Genomic DNA, 25,030 nt, shown 5'->3' with positions numbered 1-25,030 from the left:
CATGTTTTCATTTTATGCTTAGTTAAATAAATACGTAGAAAGACGTATCATGTAAGAAAATTTATACCATTCCCTACACATTCCCATGATCTTTCTAGCTAAATGCACTCTCAGAAAGTATTGGTGCACAAAAGTCGACAAATAAAGAAATGATAAGATAAAGAAACAACAGTACTTAACGAGCTCAAATTTGGGAGTTTAATTGTCTTTGATATTTGAGCAGTTCTGACTGTCACTTGATCCGACTGACTAGTTAAGACCGCCTTGACTGTCTGAACTGAGCCCAACATCCACTATGTGCACACCCGCCGCCAGCCACTATCCCTTGTTGACTCCGGTGCCAGAGTGCTGGTAAAAGTAGATGGATTTTTTATTAATCAGTTTTCTCTATAAAATTTGGATAAATCAGTTCGAAATAAAATAAATATTTCTACTCATTTTAAAATTGTTCAGGATAGTTTTCCTCATGTATAATTATGTAAAATCCTTGAAATATAAAATTAATCATTAATAATATACTTTAGCAGTAATTCTTTTAGGTATTTACCTGCTCCATGTTGATTCAAGCCTCACCCTGTACTATTAATTTTTAAATTACTGTTGCATAAATAAGAGATTATTTTACCCCAACTTCAGGTTCATCTTTGAACATGATCTCCAATGCTTATAATCTCATATATGTGCACTCCTCTTTAAATTATACAAGTCAGTAAGACTGGGACGAGTGGATTAGGTATATTTGACATAGGAGTCCATATTTAGGAAAATATCATCCAAATCGGGGCACATGAGCCATTAGACCACAATCTCCCTGACCCCCACTTCAGGCTGAAAGAGAATATTGCTCCAAAATTTTTGGATCATTGGGGAACATGTCACCCTCAGATTGTAACAGAAAAAAAAGACATAGAGAAACTTTTCCATCATGGATACCTGATTTCTATCATATTTCAAGTCCTCTTTTGTACTTGGAAAGTGGTCTACCCCAAATGTTTTCTTTATCAAGTGATAGACTCAGAGATCATATATTATACACCTATAAAATATTACATAATGTTTTTTTGGCTTTTAAAAGCTAAAAATAAGGTGATCATTATTGGAGTAAAGATTGCATCCATTGATTATGGAACGAGCGAAAAATTTGTGATTGAACCTAAAGACTCAGCCAAATGTCTTAAATCAGCGCAAAAAAATTCACCCTAAATAAAATAGTTCTTATACTGCAATCCATGGTAGTGAGTGATGTCTAATATTTTAAAGATGAAAGTAACTAAATTGTGAAAGACCCCATGATAATAGTGGATCAATACCATTAAGTTGTTTTTTGGCGTTCATTTGTTTTTTCCCTTTTAAATAAATTTAAATCTGCTTAGCCATTTTTTATTTTAATATTTTATAATCCAATATTTTATTGAAAAAATAAAAAAGAAACCCATTTGAGATTTGATCAGAAAACTATGATATCACCCCTTGATGATCAGTTCCATCCATACTACTATAGCACTTTCACATTTAATCAGTAAAATACAGTCTTATAAACTTTTCTGTTATTTCAATTTAATTTCGTCATATGTTTTAGAATGTTATTACAATTCTGTTGACTGTCTTTTGCTGCATGAACTGTTTAGATTTCATACCATATGGTGCGGAAAGATCTAGAAACCTCAAATACAAACCTAGTGATGCCCAAATAGCCTAACTTGGATGAGTAAATAGTGAGATATCACTACTAACATCAATAGTAATGGGCAAATTCAACAAACAGAACATAACACCTCAAATTTTATGCATCAAACCCATTTAATCGATTAAGGTGATAATAGTAGAAACTTTACTCTGTACATATTTTCGAAAGCTAAATTTATATTTTAGTTTAAGATAAAAATATTCTAAACTAATTATAGTAAAGTAGAGGGGAGTGAACTTGGGTGATTTTCAGTAATCTTATTTGGGGGTGAATTTGGCATCATTATTGGGGAATTTGATTAAATCATAATATAATGAAATAAATAGAAACTTACAAGGAAATGATTTGGCTTAATTTTACATAGTATTTTATATAATTGTTTTACTGTATAAAACATTTGGATTACATCTAGTTTTGTTACAGAAAATATCTTAGGTAGAATAATACATTAAATAACCCATTGAAAAGGACATATCGTAGACCAGAAATGGTGGTTGTAAAGGTAAAGGAGATATTTACCCTGGTGTTAAGCTTGTACGACATAGGAGAAGTACTGAGTCTCTTTTGTTGTGTCAAAATAGTATTCATCTCAATTTTATAATCTTGCCCATCATGGTGTTGTCCTTTGTGGCCAAGACTCTTCATAGGGCATGGTAAAGAGTGTGGTACGAATGAAAGTATAATATAACCGGAACCATTATAAATATGTTTATCACATGATCTCTCCTGCTTAATACATACATACAATATATATATATATATATCATTTGAAGATATATATGTATGTAATTCATCACAGGTTTAGTTTTCCATAGCCTACAAAAAGAAATAGGACTGATGTGATTCCACTTTGAAGTGTTGCTCTTGAATTTCGAGGACAGGAATTCAGAAGAATACTATTTAAATGCATATATCACATGATCAATATGAAGTCATATTTTTCATACCATATACAAAATACATTATTTTGAAAAGAGGCCAATATGGCCCCATCAGTCATTTTACTACCTTCTTTTGAACTATATAAAATTAAAAAGCGATATATCCCTTTTTTAAATCCAAAAAATTATAATAATTATGAGGTAACTAAAATATCAGTGTGTAACTCACAAAGTTCAAAAAATTAATCCGCGCAAAATTTGAGTTTCCTTTTGAATAAGTGCGTGTATTTTAACCCAGTTTTTATTAATGATAGCATTTTCAGGCCAAAAATATTATAACTCAAAGGTTGAATGTCCTTTAAAGGAAGATACTTTCTGAACGACAGATTACGGTTTTCCAAACAGGGTCATTTCTGAGTATGTGAAGACCTGTCTCACCTAATACACATTGGATGAGAATGACCACTGTGTAAGTTAATCATTTTTGAATTGATCATATATATATATTTTAAAATGTAAACATCTAGGTTGATAAATTTTTAAATTCACAACCTTGAAAATTTAATTTATTTTTAAGTTTGAAATTGATATTACGTTGACTAGTATTTTAGTCCTAGAGATGATAACACGATTTGAAAATATCAGTTCAGTGGATATAAGGTTGACTAACATTTTATTCTTTGAGATGATAACATAATTTGAAGATCTTAATTCATTGGATATAAGGTTGACTAATGTTTTAGTCTTTGAGATGATAAAATGATTCGAAGATATAAGACTTTGTGGCTTCAATGTTTTGGATTATAGGCTTTGGAAAAAAACCGAAAAATATAGCTATAAGTGTATTATTTATTATAATGCCTAGTAGTAGTAAAAATCAAACGCATATGATTGAATACAGAGCACGGCATACTATTATAAATTTATATTGTTACGCTGGAGGATTTAGTCATCTCTGGGAGTATAAAATAAAAGCACATAAAAAAAACATAGCTAAAATTATATTAAACATGAAATTTCCCAAACTTAAAGGAACTATTTTGGTGTAAATACTTATTGAAATTATAGTTACCCACACTGATCATTATGTAAAATAGCAAATTATTATTCAATTAAGAAAAAAATATTTAAATAAATATAAACATATATCCTAAAAAAATATTAAAATAAATATAAATTTATAATTGTTACTCACATATTATTCGTTAAACTCTGTTTTGTATGTGGATTATCATTTAAAATAAAATTCTAGTTCATGGAATCATCTTTGATACGAGATATTTAATTGGAGGATAATCTTTGAATGAGTACTCTGATCGACTGTATCATTGAAGCAAAATTTCTTCATAACAACCTGTCTCACTTTGAAGCTTTGACACACAGGAATATGTCATGCTCCTCGTGTTGTATTGGCCGCAACAATGGTGAAATAAGGTTGTTCAGAGGGTTCTGTGTTAGCAAGGGTGGAATATTTGGTTGTCAACTCTCATCTCGTTCAATACCCCTTTGTGAACTTTTGTCTCCAAAACCTGTAAATAAATTTTATTTTTATTCATTAGTCCTCACCAGTTCTTCATATACAGCGTATGATTGGATTAGAGAAAGACAAACACACGCACCGAGAGAGAGAGAGAGAGAGAGAGAGAGAGAGAGAGAGTGAGTGAGAGAGAGAGGGAGTGAGTGGGAGAGAGAGAGAGGGAGTGAGTGTGTGAGAGAGAGGGAGTAAGTGAGAGAGAGAGAGAGAGAATGAGAGACAGGGAGTGAGTGAGAGAGAGAGGGAGTAAGTGAGAGAGAGGGGGGGAGTGAGAGAGAGAGGGAGTAAGTGAGAGAGAGAGGGGGGGAGTGAGAGAGAGGGCGGGAGTGAGAGAGAAAGGGAGTAAGTGAGAGAGAGAGGGGGGGAGTGAGAGAGAGAGGGCGGGAGAGAGAGAGAAAGGGAATAAGTGTGAGAGAGAGGGGGAGAGAGAGAGAGAGGGAGAGAGGGGGAGTGAGAGAGAGAGGGAATGAGAGAGAGGACTGTGTGCGTGGAGAGAGGGAGTGTGTGTGTGAGAGAGAGAGAGAAAGATAGATAGATAGAGAGAGAGAGAGAAAGAGAGGGAGTGAGTGCGAGAGAGGGAGTAAGTGAGAGAGAGAGGGGGGGAGTGAGAGAGAGGGGGAGTGTGAGAGAGAGAGAGAGTGAGAGAGAGGGAGTGTGTGTGTGAGAGAGAGAGGGAATGAGAGAGAGGAGTGTGTGTGTGAGAGAGAGAAAGATAGATAGATAGAGAGAGAGAGAGAGAGAGAGATGACTGTCACTTGGGAATCTTGAATTACCGGGGTGACGGTTTGTATGGTTAATTGGGTCATAGCCCAACATAAGTATTCCTAAATTATCTCCTTGCCAAGTTCCAAGTCATATTTCTCTCCTTCTTCCTTGAGTTTAAACGAGTACGGGGGGCGTAGCAGCTGCCTGTCTACACCTTCGCATGAAATATATGTATATATGGAGGCAAACCCTGACTAAGGTCGATACGGGATGATCAGACGATGAAGAGCCTTCTTAACTTCCACGATGCTCGGTACCGTTCCCATGGATCCCTTCTCCACCTGCACACCACATTCCACGCTTAGAAACCTCTCTCTCTCTCTCTCTCTCTCTCTCTCTCTCTCTCTCTCTCTCTCTCTCTCTCTCTCTCTCTCTCTCTCTCTCTCTCTCTCTCTCCCTCTCTCTCCCTCTCTCTCTCCTTTCTTCTATCTCTCTCTCTGTGTACCGCCTCCATCTCTTGTTCTCTCTCTCTATATCTCTATACACCTATGTTTGCGGCTAATGTTTTAGCCTCCTACTATACACATTTATCCTCTCCCCTCCATATATTACCCTCAACTTCCACTAGGCTATCTCTATCCTCTCTCTCCGCTCCATCCCCCTCTCTCTATCCATTCATGCCTCTGTTTCCATTATCGCAATACATCACTCCCCCCCTCTGTCTCTCTATCCCTTCATCCCTCTGCTTCATTCTCTTAATCTCTCTCTCTCTCTCTCTCTCTCTACATCACTACCCACTTTTTTCTCTCCCCCTCTCCCCTCTCTCTGTCTCTCTATCCCATCATCCCTCTGCTTCATTCTCTTTATCTCTCTCTCCATCACTACCCCCTTTTCTCTCTCACTCTCTCCGTCTCTCCCCCTCTCCCCCCTCTCTGTCTCTCTCTATCCCTTCATCTCTCTTCTTCTTTCTCTAGCTCTCTCTCTATATCTCTCTACATCACTACCCGTTTTTCTCTCTCCCCCTCTCGCCCTCTCTGCTCCTCTATCCCTTCATCCCTCTGCTTCATTTTCTAGGCCTCTCTCTCTAGATAGCTCTCCCCTTCTCTCCCTCCCTCTCTCCCCCCCTCTCTGTCTCTCTATCTCTTCATCCCTCTGCTTCCCTCTCTTGCTTTCTCCCTCTCTTCTCGCTCAACAAAGACCCTACTCCCTCTCTTCTCTATCCCTTCACCAATAACAAGAAGATTGATTCATACCTTCGCTCTGATCTGCGCAACAAGCACATTGGCAGCAACAGAAGACTGGACCGCAGAACTCTCCAACCCTAATTCCTGGATCGTCTGCATGATACAAAGGAGCAGTCCACTTCTGTTTGGGCACACCAGCTCGAGCAGCGCATCTGCCTCGATAATGGAGACTTCCAAGCTCGTCTCCCCACAGAACTCTGTCTGAACATCCATTCCCTTCATCTTCATCTTCTTCTTCTTCTCTGGCTCGTTTCTGATACTCTGCTCTGTCCCTGCAACCTTTACTTGAACTTCCAAGTCTTCAATCCGTCGTTGCAGCTTTGTCAAGTACTCAATTGTGTCGCCCAGGATCGACGCCTTGTCCATCTGCTTGGAATTGGCCGTTATTTAGGGTTTCAGGACGGATGACGGATAAGGGTTTGGCGCATAAGGATAACAGTGAAATGTGAGGTTGATGATAGGTTGGCGTTTTGTCATGGACAGCGTCAACGTCATCGTCAACCGAGGTTTATGATTTTTATTAAAGGATGCTCAAAATGATAGGCCCATTATCTAGAATTAGTAAACGTCATCGTCAACCTGAGGTTTATGATTTTTACTAAAGGATGCTCAAAATGATAGGCCCATGACCCAGAATTAGTAAATGTCATCCTCAACCAAGGTTTATGATTTTTACAAAAGGATGCTCAAAATGATGGGGCCATCACCCAGAATTTGTCAATGCCACCATTGACGTCAACAATGGTGGACCTCATTGTCTACATCACTATTAACACCAGCGGTGTCGATGATTTAAAGTCACAGATGATGAATTTGTCAACAGATCATGATAATGACGAATTCATCGTAGTTTGATGTCGACAGGCAATGTCTACATCATGTATTGTCGTCATCCAGACATGCCAATCCCAATCAACTTAGAACACCATCATCACTAACATCAATGAGGGTAGATGACGTTTACGTTGACACAGCCAACCCATATACTCTTCAGATACCATCATCAATAAAGTCAACGGGGGTCGATGATGTTGTCGTTGACACGTGCCGATCTGTATATACTTTATATACCATCATCATTTAAGTCAACGAGGATGGATGACGTTGAAGTGGACAAATGCCAATCGACATCCCCTTTGCCTACTGTCATCATTAACGTCAACAAGAGTCGATGACGTTGACGTCGACACGTGCCAGTCCACATCCTCTTTGCATACCGTCACCATTAACGTCAACAAGGCATGATGACGTTAACGTTGACGCTTCCATTGACGCGAGCCAGAGCCTATCAATCTGTTCCCGTCAGAACGGACGACAGAACGACAAGTTAAATAGACCAACGAAGGGCCCTCCCGTTCCGTTCGTTCAGAGGTCAAGACGGAACACGGATGACGTATGAGGTTACCGTTAGGTCAAATTAGGCGTCGTCGTCTACCTTGGTCACGCAGGGTACCATGGCTCGCAGGGCGACGAACTTCTCGTTGAGCTTCTCCCGCCGCCGCCGCTCCGCCATGACGTGGCTCGCGCTGAGCTCGTCCACGTGGCAGACCCCGCGCTTACGTGGCCGCCCGCCATGCAGGCTACGTAAAACCTGCTTCAGCATGCACTGCGGCGCGCGCCGCCCGTCGACGGTGGCGCCGACAGTCCACGTGGAGAACGCTGATTGGCTGCTTGGGTTTCCGACGTGGCAGCTCCGGCTAGGGTTTTGCTGGAGGACGGCGGAGACCGTCTGAGAGTAGAGCTCCTCTGCGTGGGTCATGGCCAGCGTCTTCAGACCGTCATCCATGTCGTTCGATCCGTCATCCGGGGTGCCGATCAGAATCTCTTCCGTCATCGGCGTCTGTATCAGAATCTCCTCTGAGTTTGGTCCTTCGTCTTCATCGTCATCGTCATCGTCATCGTACCGTTGCACCTCCGCCGGGGAGGCCGCAAAAGAATCTGTTAGGCAGCGCCGCCAGCCAGCCGGGACCGACGAAGAGAGCTCTGATACGGCTGGCATGGTGTTTTGATAGCCAGAGAAAAAGCTCTGCATTTGTAGAATCTTATCATGATCTTCTTCAACCTGTTTGAAGAAGTATAAGATGTATAAGTATATTATACTGTTTTAAAAAAATTGCCATTTTTGTATTTTTATTGTAATTTCTATCAATTTTATGTCTTATTTTCAATTTTTTAACATGGAAAATCTTACCCAGTCTGTGGTGCCAAGCTCCAGAACACCGTCAGCGATGGGAATGCAGATGACGGTCTGAAACTCAGAGGAAGATATAAAAATCGCATGTCATTCATTACTCATATATCCTTCCTGAGTTCAATTATGTCTATTACTATCTAAGCCCTATCTCATTACAATTATCAAATTAGTTCCTTCTCATATTTATTATCATACTAATATCATCTTCCCCTTTCTAGCTCTAAACGTAAAAAAAAAATCAAATACCCAATCCCAGAGTAGATGATCTCAGTCTCCATTATAAATTTAAGTGACATGAAAATCTCCAGACGTAAAATTTCACATATTTACAAGCATATTTCATAGGAGAGAAGAAGGGAAAAACCTGGATCTGAGCTCCCTGGTTTTGTGGATAGTGGGAGTTAGAAATTGCCGTTGGAGAAGACATAAATGTGAATCAGTGTGAAGATAAATGAAGAAAAATGAACATAAAATTTTAATTATCAAGAGGACAGAGGAAAGAAAGAAGAACCTTGGCGAGGATAGCCCTAGAGAAGGTTTTACTGTCCACCTCATTTGCCCCTACCAGCCACACAGTCTGCTGCCTCTCAAACGCTCTTCCGGGCAGCCTGCACCAGATAGAAAGAAACAGCGCCAAAACAATAGATTAATACTCTTAAAGGGACCTAGAAGGCGACAGGGACGTATTAGTATTGTTCTATATTCATGGAATTGAAAGAAACGCTCTCTTTCTCTCTGTGTCTCAGGGTCTCTCTCTCTCTCTCTACCTTTGTCTCTCTCCGACTCTATCTCTGTCTCTCTCTATCTCTCTCTCTCCGTCTCTCTCTACCTCTCTCTATCCGTCCCTCTCTACCTCTCTCTCTCTCCGTGTCTCTTTCTACCTCTCTCTCTCCGTGTCTCTCTCTACCTCTGTCTCACTCCGTCTCTCTACCTCTCTCTCTCCGTGTCTCTCTCTACCTCTATCTCTCTCCGTCTCTCTCTACCTCTCTCTCTCCGTGTCTCTCTCTACCTCTGTCTCTACCTCTCTCTCTCTCTCTCTCTCTCTCTCTCTCTCTCTCTTTCTCTCTTTGTGTATCTCTCCCACTCTAAACTCTGGGAATACGAGAATTTAGCATCCAATAAAATTCTACGGACACTGTTTCTTTCAGCCTGCACCAGATAGTAATAAATGACACCAAAACCCTAGATTATTACTTGTAAAGGTACCTAGATGACAACAGGGACGTGTTAGTACATTACTAAATTCATATGATGGAAAGAAATGCTCTCTCTCTCTCTCTCTCTCATTCTCTATCTCGATAAACCGGGGGAATACAAGGACACAGCACGAAATAAAGATACTAAAAATGCTACGGAATTTTTTTTTCATGAGCATAAATTCTTAAATCATAAAGCCGTGGGATCTTACTGATATTTGATAAATTAAAAAACAAATTTAGGCAGTTATCTACAGAAAAGCAAGCACTAAAGTACCCTCTTTCTCCCTCTGTCCCTCTCTCTCTATCATTCTAGATTTGTAGCTATTAGGCTTGAAAACCACTGCCTGCATTTCTACAATTATCTATTAGACACTTGATCAATTTCAGGCTCTGTCTGTAATAATCCGGTTATCCTCTCGTTGATTGATCAATCGGATCGTTAATATCATCTTCAGGGCTTTTAAAACTTTATCCAGCTTCTTGAATGCAAACTTTATCATATTTCATGGATAAAGTTTGCATTATCTTTCTTCTCAGAAGCTTCTCTCTCTACCAGGTGGGTGATATCACTGAGTAAAAAGGTGGCCGAACATTTACTTCTTTCCCTCGTTGAGGCCGGCAGAGAGCAGGCTCAAATCTAGAGAGATTTCTCTTATTGAGCCGGCAGAAAGAATCGTCTCACCAAACACGGAATTCACCGTCTATTCTCCTCAAAAGCTCAACTCCGTAAGAAGAGGAAATGAGAATCATTCTCTTGGTTCCCCAGAACTGCCCGCCGGAATCAAAAGGACTGAGAAAAATAGCGTCTTCATTGATCTACATAGTAAAAATAGGAATAGTGACAGGGCGGTGAATCCCCATTAAAATATCAGGAATGACGAAGAAAGATGAGGAATATGGGTTATTAAGCATAAAGATTTGGAAATATAAGGAAAGAGAAAGTAGAGAATGATGAACAACAAGGAAGATAACGACCATGATTTAGCAAAATTTAATTACGCGGAAAAATAAGAATGAAGGATTGGCGTTATTTCCCCATCTGAAATACAGGAATGTCGAAGAAAGAAGAGGATTATGGGTTATTAAAGATAAAGATTTGGAAGTATAAGGAAAGACAATGTAGAGAATGATGAATACCAAGGAAGATAACGACCATGCTTAAGCAAAATTTAATCACGCGGAAGAAAATAAGAATGAAGGAACGGCGTTACATCCCCATCTAGCATATCAGGAATGATGGAGAGCCATGAGGAATCAGGGTATTGAAGATAATATTTTGAAAAAAAAATAAAGAAAAGATAGAGAATGACAAAGAAAAGATACATGATATAGCTAATACATTACGCAGGATGTTGTTCTTCAACACCCCCACACAACAACTGCCCTGCCCTGTACAGGATGCCATGTTAATATGCATGTGCCTTATTCCTAATAGCAAAGGTGATACTTCTTAACTTGGGCAGGATTTTAATTTTCAACACTCCCTCATAACACCTGCTGCTAAACTATACATGGCCCAATCTCACAATCTGTCATTTTAAGAATTTGAACCTGAAAACCTTGGCTCTGATACCATGTTAATATTCATGCGCTACTTCTTAACTTAGTTGTATTAAGAAAAACAAGAAAAGAAGGAAATTGACTTACCCTACGCCAGGGGGGAAGACGAAGGAGATAGACAGCAGATAGAACCACTCCAATTCAGTGAGGTCTTCTGGCGAGAGGGCAGCGCAAGGGCGGCGAGACTGCTGAGAATCCTCCCCCATGGCAAGAGACTCGAAGAGCTCGCGCAACTGCTGACTACGCTGCAACGCTGCTTCCTCTGCCGTTGTCTCCACCGGCTGCACCATCTTCCTTGTCTTAATCGCCCCGTTGTAGTACCCATCACCCCAAACAAGAGTTCTAGCCTCGACAAAAACCGAAACAAAGATTAGAAGAAGAGCCCGTGAAGAGAAATTCTAAGGAAGGAGACGCTACTGACCCTTGTGGAGGGCAGAGTTGCCAGAAGACGCTGTAAGTCCACTGAAGGCTTTGAACACAGGTCTGCAACTTGTCCTGAAGTGAAGCTTCGGCGACTTTGTTGTCGTTAATCTGGTGACAAGCCATTGCTGTGTGCGGAACTCAGCTTGAGCTCAAGCTTAATTGCCGCTAAACGATGAGGGATCAGAAAAAAAAGAAGCGATGTCTGTGAAGAGAGCTTCGAGGAGCGGTCTTATTCTTTGGGCTTGGATTTTGCATAAGATGAGAATATGCAAAAGTGTTGGGTATGGTCGGCAGTTTGAGGGTAGATAGATGGATGGATAGAGAGATAGATAAATATATAGAGAGACAGAGAGATAAATAGATAGATAGATAGATAGATAGATATATAGATAGATAGATAGATAGATAGATAGATAGATAGATAGAGAGATAGATAGATAGATATATAGAGAGACGGATAGACAAATAGATAGATAGATAGAAAGACGGATAGACAAATAGATAGATAGATGGACAGATAGATAGATAGATAGATATATAGAGAGACGGATAGATAAATAGATAGATAGATGGAGAGACAGGTTGACAGAAAGGTAGAGATATAGGTAGAAAGATAGATAGATAAAGAGAGAGAGAGAGAGATAAAGATAGACAGAGACGGAGAAGGAGAGAGAGATAGAGAGAGATAGAAATATAGATATAGAGAGATAGAGAGACAGATAAAGAGAGAGATAAAGATAGACAGAGAGATAGAGATAGAGATAGTTATAGAGAGATAAAGATAGACAGAGAGAGAGAAGGAGAGAGAATAGAGGTAGAGAGATAAAGAGATAGAGAGAGATAAATATAGACAGAGAGAGAAGGAGAGAGAGATAGAAATAGAGATAGAGAGATAGAGATAGATAGATAGAGAGAGAGAGTGAGAGTTTCTGTAGGGTTGGTGTCTGAGGGATGGTCTTTGTAGCTGACTGGTGGTTTCGACCTGTTGTTATACCGAACGGCAGTCTAAGGGAACGTGCATTTATGTTCACTTTTTTAGTTGATTTAATTGTTGTATCGTACCCCCCCAAACGAGAGAGGAGAAAACGACTACCTGGTTACAAATAGGTCACTAATTTAGCTCGTGCCTTTGGTCTTCTGGACATCACATATATAGGTCAGGATTTCTTGGGAATGTTGAGCTACTTTCTGTTTATGTTTATGGATGTACGCTATTGTGGAGCAGGAATCTTTTGAGTGACACTGAGTGGGAAAGGATGACAATGCAAGAGAGACGGAGGAGATCGAAATATAAAGACATATGTGAAGTTTTAAATATTTATAATATTATTTACTCAAAAGTTTTCGTATTCATTTCAGAGAGAGAGGAGAATAAGAACAAGAATAAGAATAAGAAGAACTAGATTGGAACACTGTTAGTTTCTGAGTATAGATGCGATCATAATCTCTTTTTAGATATTGTTATCTTTAATCCATAGGAGGATTCCATAAAATTGCCTCTCACCAGAAGAAGCAACTGGATTGAAACACTGTTAGTTTTCTGAGTAGAAATGCCGTCTTAATCTATCTTTAAACATTTTTATCTGTAATGCATAGGAGGATTCTAAAAAATTGCCTCTCACAACCTAGATGGCAATTACCTGAGTATTATAACTTGTTCTCTTTATATCGCCGTTTCTTTATATTGGCAGCGTTCAATTAAAAGAACCAGCCTTGAATGCTTGAACGAAGGGGAAATTCTTTCTCACACCCATCTTCATGTCTTTTGCACGGACTCCGCCCTTAAAAAACTTATTGATTCAATTATTAAGTATTGCCAGAAAAGACACTCAAAATATCAATACTTTTTTTCTATTTTAATTTCCTATACGTATTTAAGATTGTGGAACCGAGGAGGACTCCGAGCTTGCATTCTTCTTGACTGATTTGCAAGTGAAAGATTGACTTTCTGGTGGCCGCTGCTAGGTGGGCTATCAATACTTCAGAGAGAGAAAAACGATACCATACCCACCATTAATTAAAGAGCTAATTATCTTCAGCCAATAGGGCTTAAATATAGACGAGTCTAGTAAAAATGGGTACCCTTTACCCGTCATAAGGATTAGCAGCTAGGATTAAATGTAGATAACATTAAACGTAGGCGGCCAAATCAAATATAGGTCTGTTATAACGGACGAGATAAAATGATCATGTAATGAAACCATGAGTGAAATATGATCCAAGTAATATCACATCTCTCTCTCTCTCATTCTCCCTCCTCTCTCCCGGCCTGTCTCTCTCTACCTATCTATCTCGCTTTCTCCTCTTTCTTCTTCTTATTATGCTATCTATTCTGGATTTTATTTCATGGTATCAGATCAGTGTCAACCCTCCACTGTCACGTGTCAACATGTTTAATCTTCATCGGCACCTTCTTCATGCAACTCATTAATGGCAATAACGCCAGAATTCTTCATCGAAGCATCAGTCAACAAACTATAAATCAAGCTGTGCCTGAAGAATCTTCTTCTGGGAAGCTTGCTGCAACCGCAAGTCAAGTTGGTATGACTGCTGCAGGACAAATCCCAGGAATAGTTCCTACAGGGACGATGATACCATTGAATCTCACGAATAACAACTATCAATCATGGAAAAGCTCGATTCTCCCACATCAGAACGAGTATGAATTGATTAAATATGTTGAAGATATTCCTCTGCCAAATTATGTTGCAGATGAGCATCGGAAGATTGTTGAAAATTTGAGTTTCATGATCTGGTTGAAAACTGATCACGAGGTTATTGGTTTCTTATGCTGAACCCCGTTTGAATCAATTATACCGTCCATTAATACGGCAAATTATTCAAAAGAGGCTTGGGAAAAATTTTAGAATGCCTTTTCCAGATGAAATCAATCAATACAAACAGAATTGCACCGACAATTCCAAAAAAAACACATTATTTATACATGAGAATGTGGCACATTTCAGATCAATGATCGAGTTTCTTACTCAGGCTGGACAATAGGTTAATGAAGCTTCAATGATATTTACGTTAGGAGGTCTTGGAACTGAATACGGACAGCTTGCGTTTAGTGTCCATGCCAATATTAATCAACTGAAATTTTAAGATGCATATTTGACATACCAACAAGAAACTAATGTAAATACTTTCCCACCTTTAACTAACAATTCCAGGTTTCAACCTAGCTGCTAATTGTTTACTTAATTCGGACATCGAGCAAGAGAGTGCCATGAAATATTAACAAGAGACAATCAAATTGGAGACTAGCTGAGCCAAGTCATGATCAAAGAGCACGGCGGTTCTCATGCATACATGGTTAATTCTAGTAATTCCTCTGTGAAATCCTCATAGTATCCAGATGGTGGCACCATGCACCACATTACGATGGATCAAAGTATGGTGAATTTTCACCATAGATCAAGACACTCTTCAGCTTTCCTCGGTAATGGTGCAGGTTTGGAAATACTTTCTATTAGTTCCCCTCAACTTTTTATACACGATAAAACTATTCATTTTAATGATTTTACTTCACCTTCCTAAAATTACTATGAATATGTAACCAGTTCAGAAGTTAACTGTGGATAGTTATGTTAAGGTCAAATTTCATTATTCTTATTGTCTTGTGAAGGACAAGAAAAACAAACAGAATCCTACACCGAGGATCAATTAAAGATGGGCTACACAAGACAACTACCTGCCTTGGAGAGTACCAATCAGATTGGAGAGGGACTACCAATCTCCTCTCGTTCTTCAAAACTCATGGCATTATTAATTGTGTGTCTTGCCCACACACACCACAGTACAATATTATAGCAGAAGAAATCACATGCAAATAGTGGCAACAACTGCCTTTTAAGCTCGCATGCCTAGTTTTTTTTTAAGATGAAGCTAAAGCAACATATGTCATTCTTAAATCTGATAAAATATTGTGTTCAATATTTCTCTTTGGCTCTCTCCAATTAAATTATTTTTAGTTTTAAGTTTATATGACTTATTCTGATATTTGAAAATTCAAAAAATATATATTATACTTTTAAATCATTAAAAATACTTATATTTTTTTACCCTTCAAACATAACCCCTCAAAATCCTAAACTATGAAATAATTAATTTCTAAGTAGTACGTTGTCATTAAATATGAGAAATTTAATTTTATTTACTACATCAACATCACAAAATATTCAATATGCTGTAAAAATGAAAGATGATATGAAAAAATTACCTTTTAATTTTAAAAAGTATCACCATATTTTTGGAAGACAATAAGACCTTATCAATTATTCTTGATGACGTGATAATATTTTGTAGAAAATTGCTGCACACAAGAAGTATCTTTACAAGACCAGGTTTTCCAAATTGCCTCACACAACAGATAATCTAAAATTACATAAGACTCCTCATGACTTATTAATAATTAAGTTATTTAAATTATTTAATCAAATTTATTTACATGTCATACCATGATTTTTACAGAGATTTTATTTTGCATGTCACTAGGTGTCCGGATAGAGTGAAACTTTATGAAAAAATGAAATCAGCATTTGTACCATACTAAAAATAATATGTATACTACATAAATAATACCAAAATAATGATAAATATTTTAAATTTATTATTATAATGAAACGATTCAAATGAAGTTTGTATTCAAATTGTCATGTTATGTTAAATATTTCATCAAGAGACTCATGAAGTCAATGGTGGGCCATATACGCTTATCAGAGTCCTATTATTTGTACAAACCATCAATTTTTAAGTTTTAGAAATTTTGTTGTGATGTGGCTACAATTTTATCCCTCAACGTCAACTGGTTTCAACCATTTATGTAAGAAACCAATACTTCAAATGGTTAGGTTTTAACAGAAATATTTTGTAAAACCAAGAAAATTACTAGCTTTGAATATTTTTAAAAAATATGTATAAACCCTAAAATTTTATGTACTATATCTAAAAAGGCCACCGAATAATAACTGTATCCCCTAAAAAAATATTTATTCTTAAATTAATATCTTATAATTAATGTGGTAAAAATGTGCTTAAACTAAGCATAAATACTCATACCTACATAAATTAAATTTAATACCTTAGCATAGAGAAATTGAATAATCATTTAAAATATGTGATTTTATTTGGTAGCTTTTTTGAAGGCCTTTGATCCAACCTTGTATATCCAAATGCAAACAAACTAAACGAGTGAAGATAATTAAGATCTTGTATTCGAATACAGATTTTGTATAAGTGATCATTTTCCTTAGTGTTCATCCATTAAAACAGCCACTTAAGGCATATTAAAATACAAAATTTTGATGTGCCAAGATTTAAATTTAGTCACTAAATTTATATTTGCATTCACATTTATTTAATTAAATATTAATATTTTTGGGTAGATCAAGTCGAAAAGTACCATTCAATTAGTTTATCAAAGAAAAGTGTTATTAAATTCGTTAAAATGAATTAATGGATGACAAGATTTATATTTTTTTCATTTAATGGGTTTAACTCCATAAAATAAAATAGAGAACAAGGGTCTAACCTTAATATTCAATTTGATGAAAATTATTAAAGAGAGGCTCATGTTTTTTGATGAATCAAAAAAATATATTTACTAGATATAATAGAAAGTTGTAGAAGCTTGCTTAACATAGTTAACTTGGGCTTATAAGGCTGTAATTACATGAAGATTTAATGGCTTTCACAAGAAAAGACAAACTTTAATTGAAATGTACCTTTAAAACTCAATGATCAAATCAGTTGACATGCATCGGTTCCAGAATTTCTTGGTTCCTCAAAAGATTCATGGTAATATGTTGAATTATCCAGCCTTTAAGTGTATCTACATGATCCGTCATCAAATGTCCTTCTTCAGCTTAATGAGCCCCATCCTTAATCTAGCATTGTCATTTTGCCATTACAATCACATTAAGTGGGAGGCCACCTGAAGAATTCTGGCCAAGATTAATTTTTTATACTTTATACTTTTTCTACTTAGTGGGAATTTTAATAAATCCCCAAAAATGTAAGCATATATTTCAAAATTCAAAGGTATCAAACTCTTATCAGACATTCCAATTTATATTGATATGTTGGGGAATAATAAGAGAACTCTTCTTTGATATTCCTCTAGGTGTTGACCAAGGACTTAATTTAATTTTATTCCTTGAGTTCTCTCCTTTTATGCTGAGGTCAGAACATCCCATCTTGACCCCTCAATCACCTTTGTGAACTTATTGATTCATTCAAGCAAAGACAGTTTAAAATTCTATGAATAGGAGATTGTAGGGCATAAAAGAAATACAACTATTCATCCAAATGATGTCATTTGGTATCTCAATTTTAGGATAACCTGCATAACTGTGACATGATTCAAGCTGATTGACATTTTGGTTGATACCATTCAGGGATTCGTATGGATAAATTCAGCTTATTATTTCCCCTAAAGAACACCCACTACGTTCATGTCTCTACATTAATGGCTACATGATCTGTCATACTCATCAGATGAGTGGTACTAGATAGTGTTATTTTATCTAGATATTTTGATGTCCTTGAGTCTCCTTTGAATAAGAATATATAGAACACATCTTTAATTATTAATGATCTTTGTATTATGATTACATCCTCATTCACTTAGTCTTATCATGTATTCATGGACTTCATTATAAGCATGATGAGTGCATTTAATGAATATATAGAATGAAAAAAATATAAAAAGATATATGGAATGTGTGACTTGCAAGGTCCCCACATATATTTCCATCAGGTAGACCGTATTTTAAACGCTGGGAAATATGTGTTGCACATCCTACTATAATATTGTAATGGTTGATTACTAGTTTGTATGGATGAACAATTTAATAATTATTTTTATTCTACCAAATATAATCTCTCTTTGAAAAAAAGGTTGATAGAATACTCACCTTTTTGCATTATAATATTTTTAAAATAGTAATGGCAGAAATTTTCATCAGATACTATCGGTTTGTACTTGCTGTTGCACCAGGAGCGGTTGTACCAAGTGCTAAAGCATGGGTATTTTGTATCCATTGTGCAAAGAGTGATTTGAATACATATTGGCTCAAAAACTGGCTAAAGAGTTTTATTAATTTAGATTTCAGTTTTTACATGTGGATATTAAACCTGTGAATAAAAATTTATTAATATAATTATGATATAAGATATCATTCACATATTTTTTTAAGACTAAATTATTTGATCTTTCACTTTTAAAATCCCACTTTGAAAAAGTTTAAATATTATTTTATAATATTTTATGCATGGTTAATGTGACAACCAAGCATAGCAGTACTTTTGATATTTCTGAAATGGCCTTAACCAACTTCTATTATCTCTTAAAGTGTGATTGATAAAAACCGAAGAGGTACTGGTATTGGTTATTTAAATTTCTAAGTAGTCAAAATGTCTGCAAGTACCTTGTTCCCTATTTTGATTAATTAAAATATTAACATCTCAGTTAGATGTAAACTTGATTGAGTGATAACATAAAATTAAGTCCATAAAACTTGATTGGTTATTTTATATTTTTTACTTGCATTATTCAATATTTAAGGTTAAAATGACATAATTCTAATACTTATTTAGTTCTATTTTTCTGTAATTTTCTGTGCATGCATTATTCACCATTTAGGATTTTTATTAAACTACAAGACTTCGGAAAATTATAAAGCAAATGGGAGGAAACAAAAAGCGGAAGCCACGTCCTAGACCTGAAATTCCAAGACCTTTCCTATATCATAAAAAGATCTCCAAACACAAAAATTTCATTCTTCAAGCCCATTTAAGCCTCATTTATGAACCCATAATTTGAATTCTAAAAATTAGATCAAGGCTGTAAATCAAGTAATCCTAGCTCTCCAAACCCCAGGAATTAGATCCAAAGGCTCGACGAGTAAGGACACTCCTACTAAAACTCTTCTCCCCTCACTTTGAATTGGATTTCTACTACCAACTTGTCATTGTCACCCTAGTGTTCTAAAATAGTGTATGAGATTAACCTTCAACTTCCATCAAGATTCTTCGAAAAAAACAACACTCCACCATTGGGGGGGAAGTGACAACAAGCTCTGTGTGATCTTCAAAAATTTTGATTTGAATTTTATCACCTCTAAATAAACATTCCAATTGTACATGCTACACCAAAAAGTTCTTCCTTTAGCATAAATTACAATAGATTATGTCCATTGCCCATTGGTGGCCCATTCTGTCACCCAGCGGTGTGGGGTTGCCTATCAATTATACCCCAGCCAGTGCAACCACCCAAAATGTTTTCCATTGGAGCACCAAAGGTGTTGAATTTATTTCAATTGATTTCCTGCTCTAAAAATCCAAAAAAAATATCAGAAATTATAAATTTGATAATATCTACTAAAAAATGAACATTCATCTTAGATGTTTTAAATCATTTTTAACTATTTTCTTTCATATTAGTGATTTTCGTGATAAAAATATCTAAATCCAAAAAAATATTTAAAAACCTAAATTTTTTTTGCAAAAGATATATATTTACTTAATTTTACGCTCACGTTGTTAGCTCCTTGTACAATGGTAATTTTAATACATATTGTGGTTACATTGTACAATTGACTTGTAGTAAATATTCTAACATAAATCAGAGCCTTAAAACAAGGTATTTTAACCCAATTTCTAATTCATCAATGATACATGTTATGGTCATATAAAATTTTGCCAACCCTTTCACAGTGACTTTGGTAAAAATATCATCAAATTATCAGTTTTAATATCTCAAAATTTGTTTCAAGGGGTGATGTTTAGCATAAGGGAAAAATTCATTTAGGAACTTAGAAAGCCTTGGTGTTTTTAAGAACTCCATGTATGAGCTCTAGAAAAATTCCAAAACTGATGTTTTTCTAGTTATAAGATTTTGGTGATCAAGCTTTAGGAATATGAGCTTCATTTTTTTAGTAGGCTTGTTCTAAACTTCAAGTTTAATCCATATCTGCCAACAATATTATCTTCATACAAGTTATATGCTGAAATACATCTATTTGAAGTTTGGCATCAGAAATTAGTTAAATTAATATTCTGCATCTTATTTACCATTCTAATCTGATTTTTTGGTTTAATAACTAAAACGAACAAGAATAAAAAATCACAAACTATTATTTCTAAAGTTATAATCTTTTATAAGATTATTATCAGTCACCATCTATTATTCTTGGATTATGTAAATTAAACTGTCAATAAATATTTATATTTTACTATGATATCATCGCTCAAATATGTTAGAGATTTTGTCTTAGTTTTTGTGAATATTTTTAAACAAATTAACTTGTTATTGATTCAGGAATGGTAAATATTTAACTATATGAAAAAATTAATGTTACATGTTCTCATCAAGATGTCAAAATAACTATTGTTCCCTTTATTGTCATTTGAATTGATAATTTCTAGACCTGCCATTGAAACTGATGTACAGATGAAGAAACTGTTGATTAGTCGACAGATGATAAGATATCATAAATCATGAGAAGAAATTGATATTATCTCATGATTTTGAAATAAAGTAATAGCACTTTGATTAAGATGTGAATGCCCATCATGGCTGGGGAATTAGGAAGGGTGAAGTCTGCTAACCTCCATAAAGACCTGAGCAGTGAATAAGAGGGTTGAAAATTACTGTAAGGATTGAAGGTGTCAACACAGAGTAACACACATGAAAACTAATACCTTATCAAACATCTGTAAATGTTTTGAGAGATGAGGCACTGTGAGATGACACTGAGCATTTTGGTTAACCTTGGTAGGATATATAAGGTGTGTGGGAAAATCCTAAGTTTAAGGTCTGAGGCTGTTGGGGAGTGAGAATCCAGCTAGAAGAGTATCATGGCAGGATGTAAAGCTGTTAAGTAGCTACCCAAACTTGCATAAACACACTTGTGCTAAATCCTCATCCTCTAACTTATTTATAAAATCTAAATTCAATAAATTGACATTTTAGAAATTAAAGTAATATAAAAGTTAGAATAATAATTCAAACTCTTTGTTTAGAACAATCATTTGAATACCAAGCTAACATTTTTCCATCAATTATTTTATAAATTTATCTATATTCAACTATGCAGAATGTAATGAATATATGGTATGTTATCTTTATTGAAGGTATTTTTGCATGTCCAACATAATCTCCGGAACTTTCCTGAGTATTCTCTTTTAACCAGAACTTCACTCTTGTTATACCAAATGAATAATAGATGACATTAGGGCCTTCTCCCCATGATTAATGGAAGTATAAAGCCAAATATTCTAGCGCCATAGATTATCACAGAAAATACAAAATGTCCTCTTCCACCTAGGTTTCCATATGTGCTTGAAATTCATGTATTCTTTTTCAAATGTGAAGGATTGAACTAGACGCTTCTTCTCCAAGGAATACCAAAATTATAAGCTATGTAGAATATTTTACTTATATTTTTATATACAGTAAAAAATTTGGAAGAAGAAAACTAATGTTTACATTTAATTTCTCTTGATTTAGAACAAAAAATATTTTCAAGTTCTGATTATTTCCCAAAAATGCATGTTATATTCTCTTAGAGTTACATTTGTATTTTGTCACACCAATAGTTATGTTATGGTAAAATATTTATGTACTATTTGATATAATATATATATTTAAATAATTAGATTGATTATAATTTTTAAACTATCCGATAAATATAAATGACCAAAATATTCTTCCAAACCATGGCTAAATGTTTGATCCACAATAGTTTTTGGTCATTTATATATGGGGGTTCATGGGTGAAAAATATATTCATATAAAAATATTAATAAGAATTAAAATACATAGTAATGGTTACATATTCAATAATTCATCAAATATGATCTGAGAACTGTATATATGTTTATCAAAAATAAATGATTTTCATTCAATCTCTTTCATTACTAAAAATTTATACTAAACATATGTGAGATGAAAATGTGAAAAAAATTTCTCAAACATATATAATACACACATGTGAAGATTTAATCAATTACTGACAAATCAATTCGAATAACTTTTAACAAAAAATACAATAATCAGGATCCGTTTTATACAAAAAATAAAATACACTATTAATATATGTGGCTGAGGGTGATTAATTAGGATCCGTTTTAAAATATCACTAATTATAGTTTAAGTGATTAGATGAGCTATGATCTTCCTATCTATGATAAAGGATATAGCATAGGGTAGACCATAGAATGTTGTCTTGAGGATATGCAGCCCATATTTCTTGAAAGATTTACCAAATTTTGGGTGAGGCCCATTCCTCAAGATCCGATCTCAACCCAAAAGTCCTCCGCAAACAATCATAACATCATCTCCTCCAAGTTGGTCCCCAAGGCCTCCTCAGGATTTGCACCCCTCTCCCAAATACATCACTTATTTAGCCCCCAATTCTTACATGAAATATAATAAACTAATATTCAATTCAAGCATGCATATGAGTGCTCAAATTTTAATCCAAGAAGTATTTTTTATCCACTCTAAAAATCAGAAAGACTTTATCACAGTAGATATTTATATCATGTTTTTTCTCAAATAACTCAATATGACACTTCACAGAAAGAAATTTCTCATATATTTACGCATTAAATTAGGAAAGACTATTTAATTGATGCCGTAGATATCTTTGAGTTCGGATAAAAGATATATAACACCTATATTAGATTTAAACCAAGTTCCATTCAGGTATATATCCCCTTTTTCCTGAAGTGTTCTTCTCTCTATTACTCTCCTCGTTCGCATTTTTCTCTAATTAAATCTTTATCACTGTCTTCAACCCTTTGAGAATAGAATTAATTTATCTTCTCAATTTCTGCACCAAATCACATAATTTTAAGTGTTATTGACTTCTGTTGTCTCAATAAGAAATATTATATATTAACTCAATGTATTTCCATAAAAAATTATGTTCATTGAACATTATAAAAGTATATGTTCAGTTTCTCCTGTATTGAACTAGAAAATACTACAGTGGACATTTTTATTACTCCATTTGGGCTTATTTAATAGCTATTAAATATGGATTTTAATCAAAACAGTCATGTATGCATTCAAGACTAATAGTCTGTCAGTTGTTTTTCAATTTAATCACATATTAAAAAATTAATAAAAAGTTGAAGAATCTAACATTTAATACTTTTTGGAGGGCTTTTCCTAATTTAAATTGATATTTTTGTCAAAGAAAACTTATATGAAAGTCAATATTCAATTGAAACATTTATTGGATATTTTAAAATCTGACATTCCACATAAAAAAAATCTGAGAAAACATTAGAAAAATATTAATTGTGATCTCTCTCTATCCATGAAACATTAATCTCCTGACACACCTTTTAGATTTGATCCAAGAGCTTAACATATAAATATTTTAAAAAGCCATTTAATGTGTTTTTGAAGCTCCATAAACAAAACTCAGATTCTACAAGATCAAATTTGATTGTATGACACTAGATTAATAATGTTTGATAAGATTTTAATATGTATTATTTATTTGTGTGTTTGGAGATAGGGAAGGTCACGGTCTGACCAAATTTTGGTCTGACCAGAGGTCAGCCTTTTCTGGGCGTACCAAACATTCAGTGTAGTTTTGGTTCATGTGTCACACCGGACCAAAGACCAAACATAATAAAAATTACTCTTATTATTGATATTATTACAATATAATATATATATATATATATAACTCAGGTAACTCCCTCGCTGTTCCTATGCCCCGACAATCTCTCTTCTCTCCAGTCTCCATTATGTACCACCACCACAACCAGTCATAATATAAATTTTAATTATGACTTTTTCCATGATATGAAAATATATTTTATTGAAGAAAAAAATTGGTTTTAGGTGTTTGCTTACTATCAAAACACAAGTAATACATTCTAAGTCAATCTAAAAGGAATAAAATGGGCTTCTATATCCATTAAGTTATCTATTGAACCAATAGGTCATACAAAAGCTCTTTTGATTGATGAAGTAATGTAGTGTGTATCCTGAATTTTATCGTTTATAAAAGTTTACTAATTATAACCATTTCATTATGGAAAAACTCTAAATTGACCACCTATTTATTTTATATTACTGTATCTTATCTGAGCTTATGGATATGCGAGTACTTTGTATTGTTTCTTTGAGAAATGTTTCATATACATCCATCAATCATTAAATTTTATTTGATTCATATCAAAGCCTAAGTTTAAAAAATTATTTAAATAATTATCGAGATCCATAGCATCAATGATGTTCTATTGAAGACGAAGTTTAATGTTGCTGGATGTTCTTCCTCATGAATCATAAAAAATGTTTATTCATAATTTTATAGGTAGCAAAAAATTATTGCCGTAATTGCTAAGAGTAGCAAGTCTCTCAAAGACAGTTTCCCATCCAGTTGTGCTCAACAGCACATTTGACCAGGGAATTGCTAAGTCTGTCATCCCAAGTACAAGTAACCTCTCTTAGGACTCCCTAAAATGATATAAATTATTCAATTCATGTCTCTCTTTTTTTGGCATGGCAGAAAGTGATCATTATCCAATTGCATACGTCCAATTCAAAAGCATGAGTAAGAAGATACTCGACGTG

At 35.2% G+C, this 25,030-nt stretch overlaps 1 protein-coding gene across 1 annotated transcript; it reads right to left on the bottom strand.

Moving 5' to 3' along the window:
- Window positions 1-4,786: 4,786 nt before the first annotated feature.
- Window positions 4,787-11,646, bottom strand: TT8 (basic helix-loop-helix (bHLH) DNA-binding superfamily protein). Its single transcript, XM_078579706.1, has 8 exons — window positions 11,426-11,646; window positions 11,092-11,346; window positions 8,757-8,853; window positions 8,610-8,624; window positions 8,243-8,299; window positions 7,487-8,113; window positions 6,061-6,417; window positions 4,787-5,148 (listed from the first exon to the last, which is right to left on the bottom strand). Exons 1-8 carry the CDS (start codon window positions 11,548-11,550, stop codon window positions 5,062-5,064), a joined length of 1,620 nt encoding a protein of 539 aa, XP_078435832.1. The 5' UTR covers window positions 11,551-11,646; the 3' UTR covers window positions 4,787-5,061.
- Between the last annotated feature and the right edge of the window lie 13,384 nt (window positions 11,647-25,030).

Source organism: Wolffia australiana, chromosome 8, assembly GCF_029677425.1.
Source record: "Wolffia australiana isolate 7733 chromosome 8, ASM2967742v1".
Taxonomy (NCBI): Eukaryota; Viridiplantae; Streptophyta; class Magnoliopsida; order Alismatales; family Araceae; genus Wolffia; species Wolffia australiana.
The sequence above is the reverse complement of the archived record's forward strand: the minus strand, read 5'-3'. Positions and strand labels throughout refer to the sequence as shown.